The sequence below is a fragment of the Scardinius erythrophthalmus genome (genome assembly GCF_964197995.2).
Source record: "Scardinius erythrophthalmus genome assembly, chromosome: 1".
Taxonomy (NCBI): domain Eukaryota; kingdom Metazoa; phylum Chordata; class Actinopteri; order Cypriniformes; family Leuciscidae; genus Scardinius; species Scardinius erythrophthalmus.
In genome coordinates, this window is record NC_138221.1 from 51289347 (window position 1) to 51296916 (window position 7570).

General features: G+C 37.4%; 1 protein-coding gene across 5 annotated transcripts; it reads right to left on the reverse strand.

Moving 5' to 3' along the window:
* Nucleotides 1–73: 73 nt before the first annotated feature.
* On the reverse strand, nucleotides 74–7507 carry atxn7l3a (ataxin 7 like 3a). 5 transcript variants are annotated; one of them, XM_081349629.1, is made up of 13 exons: nucleotides 7245–7507; nucleotides 6545–6655; nucleotides 6138–6270; nucleotides 5853–6024; nucleotides 5548–5645; nucleotides 5376–5398; nucleotides 5182–5227; nucleotides 5033–5070; nucleotides 4850–4918; nucleotides 4029–4072; nucleotides 2834–2905; nucleotides 1634–1770; nucleotides 74–1546 (listed from the first exon to the last, which is right to left on the reverse strand). In XM_081349629.1, the coding sequence occupies exons 2-13, from the start codon at nucleotides 6593–6595 to the stop codon at nucleotides 1293–1295; spliced, it is 1137 nt and encodes a 378-aa protein (XP_081205755.1). In that variant the 5' UTR covers nucleotides 6596–6655; nucleotides 7245–7507; the 3' UTR covers nucleotides 74–1292. The 5 variants fall into 5 exon arrangements, with proteins under 5 accessions (XP_081205755.1, XP_081205756.1, XP_081205758.1 ...); XM_081349630.1 differs by having other exon boundaries at nucleotides 6153–6270; nucleotides 7245–7475; XM_081349632.1 differs by lacking the exon at nucleotides 2834–2905 and having other exon boundaries at nucleotides 6153–6270; nucleotides 7245–7496.
* Between the last annotated feature and the right edge of the window lie 63 nt (nucleotides 7508–7570).

Genomic DNA, 7570 nt, shown 5'->3' on the forward strand with positions numbered 1-7570 from the left:
AAGGTTTGGTTTCATGATTGTCAGTAAGTGATGACAGAATCTCTTTAAGAATGATTGTGAGAACAAAGGAAAAGAAATTGTGAAACCTGAGACATTTATTTAGACTATTACAGAGATACTACAGTCCATTGAGAGAGAGAGAGCAATAACTCAGCATAACAGAAGAAACATCCACCCACAGCAATGGCATATCCTGTGTAAGTTGTACCATGCTTTGTTTTCTCCTCCATCATGCAGACATTTCCATTCCCACTCGTAGAAAGCTCTCAGGTTATTTAAACTTAAAGCAACAAAATTCACAAACAGCTCAGTGACAAAAATAAAACTTTACCAAAAAAACGACAAGGCGTCTATATGGGCTGGATTTGATCCATTTTAAGTGCATCTTCAATTACTATTTGCATTTCTGACAAAAAAAAAAAACTTTACCCAAACATATTTCAAACAAAACAAGCTGACATCTAACATATCTAACGTAAGTGCTCCAAGATCACAAACTTTTCGGCCATTTACACGTTGTAATCCAAGAAAATGCATATGTTCGATCAAAAAGCCATGATTATAAAAACATTCACAGGGCAGACTAAATAAATAGAGTAGTATCAAACAAGAAAAATTAGCAATGACAACAAACTTCAAAAGAAACACAAAAGGCAAAAGATTGTGCATCCACAGATTTGGCAGAAAGCTATCATAGCACTATACAAGTCCATTATTTAGCAAGACATTGTTAAGAGAGTATGAGTATTAGCAGAAAGCCGCTGAGATCAATAGGTTGCAGTAACATTAGCAAGACAATATGATGAAAAGACACCCTTTAAAACCAGTAGAGGACATTGCACAGATTAACCGACTGTATTACATGAGCCACCAGGGACAAAATATTTGCAACAACCCATTCACCCATGCACACCATGGCACATTTTCATGTGTCACTGTAAACCCAAATCTCATGTATACATACAGACAGGAGTATGCAATACCACAATGACAGTGACCCGCATAGCAAAATGAAAAAATTAAATAAATTCTCACTCCAACTCACATCCACATACAAAAATCACATTTAGTCACAAAAACACTCACTTTTCACTGTGCAACACTGTGCCGTAACAAATGTTCTCATTTGCCCCAGAAACAAATGCCTGAAATGCCGCCCAGACCTTTCCTCTCTTACACACACGTTCAACAGTGAGTGTGTCTTGTCTCGTTCATGTACCTTGAAATGGTGCAAACCAGAGATCAAGTCAGTCATTATCAGAAAATATGTGTGTAAGTGTGTGCAAGTTTCATTAGTTCAGGTCATCGTATATGCTGGGGGCTGGAGGAACTGGCAGTTTTGGTCGCTTTTTACGACTGGACAAGCCCAGTACATTCTGGGAGCTGCTGCTACCGCTACCGCTCCCGCCGCCTGCAACTCTCTCTCTGTCTCCTCTCTCTCGCTCCTGCCCTTTGTCCCTCTCTCCTGCACCTCCACCAGAAGTCAGAGACAGCGTGCTGGGCTTCTTCTTTTTCTTAGGTCTCTTAGATTCAGAGTTATTGGTGCCTGAGAATGAGACGGCGAATGAGTGAAAAAGAAAAAGGGTCAAATATAAGAGCATGTTGTTTTTAAAAGCATTTTTGAAAAACTCACTAGCTTTCGAAGATGCAGAGTCTGATGGCGAGATATCAGAGGAGCCGTCCCACTGCAGACGGGACATGATGAGCTGGCCATCAGGGGCATCATAGCTATCGTTTTCCAAAATTGTATCAGAGTTGGGTAGTGTCGATCTATCAAACGGGAAGCAGGATATGAATACCAAATGCTGAACAAGGAAATGGTTTACCAAGAACCCCAGTTAAAAGAAACAACCAAAAGATCTGAAACTAAAGAGACATTTGCTGATGATCCGACATAGTTTCCTTTGTCACCCATTATTCTACAGGTTAAAACTGCACATTGAATAATTGTTCAAATTGTGAAGCTAAAGAACTTTTTCTAACTTGCTCTTGATGACAGAATCTGTGATGTGCATTACTGTAAATGAGTCCACAAAAGCGTGAGGTTATGGCAATATTATGCTGAGTTAATGCATGAAGATGACTAGTAAAATTGGGCTTTTTCATGAAAAAGGAAAACAAAGCTTGAGCAGGTCATCATTTAAACTGAACATAACTATGGATAAAATCACTGCGGTGGTAACACTTTAAGATAAGGTCTCATTTGTTAATATTAGCTAATGCATTAGCTAACATGAATTAACAATGAGCAGTACTTTGTTTTTTTTTTACATTTATTAGAATTATTTATTTTCTGTGAAATCTGTCAACTTTGACGGCCCAAAATCTGCAGTCACACTGGCTTTCCTCAACTAATGTTGACTCCTCCAGAATGCAAATCAGGGCCAAAATCTTGTTGTGTAGTGTAGTCCAGTCTAGTTCACAATGCATTAACTAATATTAACAGATACAACTTTTGATTTTAAAATAAGCATTAGTAAATGCTGAACTTTACAATAACTAAGGTTAATACATTTTTGTATTATTCATTTTTAGTTGATATTAACTAATGTAATTAACTAACGTTAAAAAATAAAACCTCATTGTAAAATGTTACCCTTCACAACACACATAACAAGACAAAAAATCACAGCAGACTAAGCTGATGTGCCTCAGGTCTCAATACTAGGACCAATTCGTTTTTCACTATTTTGTTTGGACAGCTGCTAAAAACGTATCACGAGCTGGATGGAAAAGAGCTATATTAAGAGAGGGAAGGAAAGGAAAGCAGGTGGGTACATTGATTCTTTTCTGTCAGGGTGAGGTCAGGTTTGGGAAAAGGGGTGAAACTCACGCGGACGGCCCAAGGAGGAAGACCCTGACTGCCCTCCTCTGTTCGTCCGTGTGCTGGGGACACCGCTGGGACCTGCCAGGACACAACGTGGCATTACGCACTGCACCAGAGACAATGACGGTGCGAGAGACTAGGTGAACACCAGCAGCAGGATTCAAAAGAGGCTCTAGGGTTAGATATTAGCAATAAGGAAAAGGGGTTTCAGTGCTGGCTGATGCTCAAAAAGTCTCTTGCTTCGTAAAAACAGGCAGTGCTTTGAAACAACCTATGACCGTCCAATTGGGAAACGGTGTACTCTTATGTCCAATTGTAATGGAGACCGATTATTTCAATTATACATTTTAAAATAAGAGAGGCCAAATCAAATGACACGGGTAAGAAAACTAAAAAAAGTGGACACCAATCAAAAAATTGGGGTTTATATGGAGTTGCCAGTTGTGTTCCTTAAAATCAGTCCCAACATAACATGATCTTTTTCATTTGTGTAAATGGAAATGATCATGTGTTCACACATCACATGCACAATCAATCTTTGGCTCTAAAGCAGCACACACACACACACACACACTAATACATAACACATTCTCAAAACTTAACAGTGAAAAATTGTCTCCCTGACTGTACCTGTTCACCGTACTTCTGATCACATGACACAGGATTCATTAGAGGAATGACTCACTTCAAAAGGATTTCATTTTATTCATTTATTTACCGTTAATGATTTTTTTTCAATGACTAATTAAATCAGTCTTCTACTCTTTTTTGTTATCCAAATATGTTCGTAGGAACTCAAGTAAAAAAAGAAGAAGCTATAAACAGTTCTACATCTAAATGTAGCTTAATTCAAGCAGTGTTAACACTGAGTTTTAAAAAGACTTTAACCCAGGTTTAAGCATGTGCAAAGCCCTTAAATCTCCTAAACTGGTTTCTCAGATGTTTCGGCCTTCAGCAGCAAGTTTTTATTCCTCATAATATATGCCTGCTGTGGAAAAATACTTACTTTTTCTGCTGGCCAAGGAAAGACATACTTGGTGACTGCTCTTTCATAGTCAATAAGGTAATGGAAAGAAGCTCTAAATGTCAGTAGACTGAGTGTACCACAGTGTGCATTTGTAAGACTGCAGAAAAATCCCAGATGTTTTTTTTTTATGATTTCCTTTAGTTATTAGTTCACAAATATGGATTGAATTCTTACCGAGTACACATCTTCTTTGTGTGCTCTGATACAACCCCACATTGCTGAGGAAAAAAGAAGGCCTGTTAGCAAGGGGGGAACTGTAGTGGTTGACCAATGTGGCTGATATAGATGGTGTGCTGAATACTTATTTAACACAAAATTAACAAAAATAAATAAATCACTGAAATCATGAAATACAAAAATCATTGAAATTAGATTTTGGCAGGTTTTGTAAATGACAAAAGGGGGAAGATAGGTACCACTTCTGAAAAGTGGTCAAATAATGGTCAAATAGGCACATTTACCAGCTGATCCTAATAACTGTGAATGGTCTATCAGTTGATTGCCCTTCTTATTGGTCTAATATAGTTAAATGTTTGATTACACTTTACAAGAATTTACCACCGAATCCATATAAAATAATTTTGGTTGACAAAACACAAAAAAACTTTAACAAGTATTATTTAGTCAGGTATATATTCTTAAAACATAATAAAGATTTGAATTTACCTGCATTATAAACTGAAAAAGCTATACGTTGGAAAAAAATGTCAATAGTCGAAATAGAAGATATGATACTACATAAATAAACAAAATTAGTCACTTATATTTAAGAATGAATTTTTTCATTTGAAATTTGAATTTATTTCCACTGTAATTAATAATTAAAGGATGTGTTAATTATATGACTTTTATTTGTAAGCCTCAACACAATGTGTAGGTAACTGATGAGCATCTACTTTGGAAAGTATTATTATTTACATTTTTGTTAGCATTTATTTATTATCTTGGAAGAAAAAAATATTGTATGGTAAATAGTCTAAGAATGAGCTGCTTACCGTGGTCAGTATGGATCGCAGCTCCTCGGGTCCCAAAGTCTCATAACTGATGCCAGAGCTGTAGTTATACTACATGAGTGGGAAGGTGAAACAATATTTGCTGTAATACTACAGTTATTAATGCAACCGTGTAAGCAATGACCAAAGTTATACATGTTAAAATACTTTAGCTAACCATCTCACCTTGTACAGGTCTGGATTTACACTACTGCTGAGCTCTCCTGCAGTGAGACAAAAAGACACTTGTAACATGTTCAAGTGAAGCCTGACGTCTGTCAAACAGTGCACTAGGTGGACAAACAACTGCTAAGTTCAATCAGAATAAAACCCACCATTCTTGTGCTTTAGGGATTTGGATCTCCTGGGAGAGTTTGGATTCTAAGATACACAAAGATTTATTTTAATACCATTTTCAATATTTAATTATTATATATATTTTGTTACATTTACAAACATACAAAATTAATAATTTAGAATATTTGGCTTGCATTTCTAACAAGTGCACGTCTCAAAAAAAGTTGTATACCTTTTCTGACTTTCTCTTCTTGGCTGTGAAAATAAGAGGTTAATAAACTGTTATTAGTGATTATTGAAATCAAGGCTTCATTAAATTAAATAAAACAATGGGGCACATTTGGAGGCAAAACGCGGTGTGGGAAGTGAGGGGAAAAAAAGAAAGACAGACTGGATGAGCTCACCTTTCTTTTCTGAACCATAGGACCAGTCGTTGTCATTGATATCGTCATTGTCCTCCTGATCACTTTCTGACTTGCTTGTGTTGTTGCTGCTGGCTATTCTGTAAAAAGAGCAGAACAACAGTCTTCAATGCTTTGAAACTTTCACTAGAAATTTCCCTCAGGGAACAATAAAATCTCTCCATCTGACAGAAACTCCACGTGTTAGAAATGTGCCCCCCCCCCACAACCCCACCCCCACCCCCACGTTAGTTCACATGTATAAGTGTATAAGTGAGCTAAATAGTGTGACTTCACAGTCCATTGACCTGCGGTTGGCTATTCGGCTGCTGTTGCGGCCCATCCCGAGACACTTCTCCAGATGAGGAGCAAAGCGAGAGGCCGCGATACTCCGGCTGCAGTTGGGACACACGCACTCCTTATTCTTCCACTGGTTGTACACCTGACCGAAGATGTCTACACCTGGCTGATCCACTATTTCTATATCAATATGAAAGCATACAGTATAGTTGAGACAAATTTCAAAAGCATGCATCCCAGGCTTTAGGAATAAAGAATTAGTGTATTTTTGTGTTACACTGTGATTGACTAACCGAAATCCTTCATACTTTCTTGGTCTGTGTCATCCAGGAAGAAATAGCCCTGTTTGACTGCCCTGTGCACCTCAAAGCACAGCCCTAAACAGGCATCTTCCACTAGGTCAGAGTAAACGTCATGAGCCAAGGCCTAAAAAAAAAAAAAAAAAAAGAGAAGTTAAATCATACGAGTTAAACTGATCATATGAAATCATATTTCTTATGACACAGACTACTTTTGGGGCCTGGGCTAAAGCGCACACACATTAAAACTTTGTCTCTGACAATGTGAATTTTACTGGTGAGCCTGCATTAAAACATTCTTCTGAAATTTTTTATTGAGGAATTTAGTTTTTAGAATAACAAAAAAATATACTGTTCTGCATGCGTTTCATAAATGAGACCCATTCTCTGTAATCATTTACCTCTAGCTTGGTGTTATCCAGGCCTGACAGAGACATATCCTCCATTTTCATTTGCAACAACTATTGTAGGGGATCTCTCATTGTCGACAATAGAGAATGGGGTGGAAAACACTGAAAAACACAAAGCCCATTACAAATAATGATACATATATAGCATTGTAGTCCAACTAGCCTACCAACAACCATTGAAATAAGAGATATAGCATATCAAAATGACAGCATTTGAAAACACTTTATACAGCCGTTTACAGCATGATAATTTGTGCACATCGTAAATTGTTTATTATTCATTAAATGTTTTTTTTTTCTAACATTCAAATGCTATAACGTATTCTAGGCTATAACGTCCCTTTTATAACACGCTTCTCATTTTTATTAATAATTTCTATTCTCATCAAGCTGATATATAGTGGGAATATAGGGTGAACATGGGCGGACACTGCAATTATCCAGAAAAACAGCAGTCCAGTATGATAACTACTGCGTATTTAAAACTAATAACGGTTAAACACAATTGAAAACACTGTCACAGTATAGTTGACAGCTACGACTGGCGCACTGCCCTGTTTTCTCTATCATATGGGCGGGTTTTGGCAACATTGTTTCAAAACCGCAGAAAAATGTGGAACAAAGTATTAACTGACGCCGCGCGCAGTAAAGCATATTTGTCGCGCTACTCATTTAAATTGTTTCTACTTACCCAGACGAAACGGGCCGGTTCTTGTGTCATTCACACACCCGCTGTTCTCTTAAAGACGACATGGAACAAACATGCTCAAGACGAACGAACTTGTGAAGATAATGGAAATGTTATCTTAAGGTAATGGAAATGTTATAAACGATTAGATGCCTGGTTGATTTAGTCACTCGAGTACAGATGATGTTTGAAAATAAAACAACGCTGCCATTTTGGCTCCAGTTAGGCATCACTAGTCTAATACCGATCTTAGGTGACACATCGATTCTGCTGCCTTGAATTAGTTCCTGTATTAATGCGTGTATGTATGCAAGCATGTATATTTCATA

Bases quoted from the DNA above. Each gene is read 5' to 3' on its own strand.
- atxn7l3a (XM_081349628.1), bottom strand. From the start codon at position 6,595: ATGAAAATGGAGGATATGTCTCTGTCAGGCCTGGATAACACCAAGCTA. The intron at 5,228-5,375 runs GTATACAACTTT...TGTGTATCTTAG, and splicing joins AGAAGAGAAAGTCAGAAAAG to AATCCAAACTCTCCCAGGAG. The intron at 4,073-4,849 runs GTAAGCAGCTCA...TTTTTTCCTCAG, and splicing joins TGCGATCCATACTGACCACG to CAATGTGGGGTTGTATCAGA.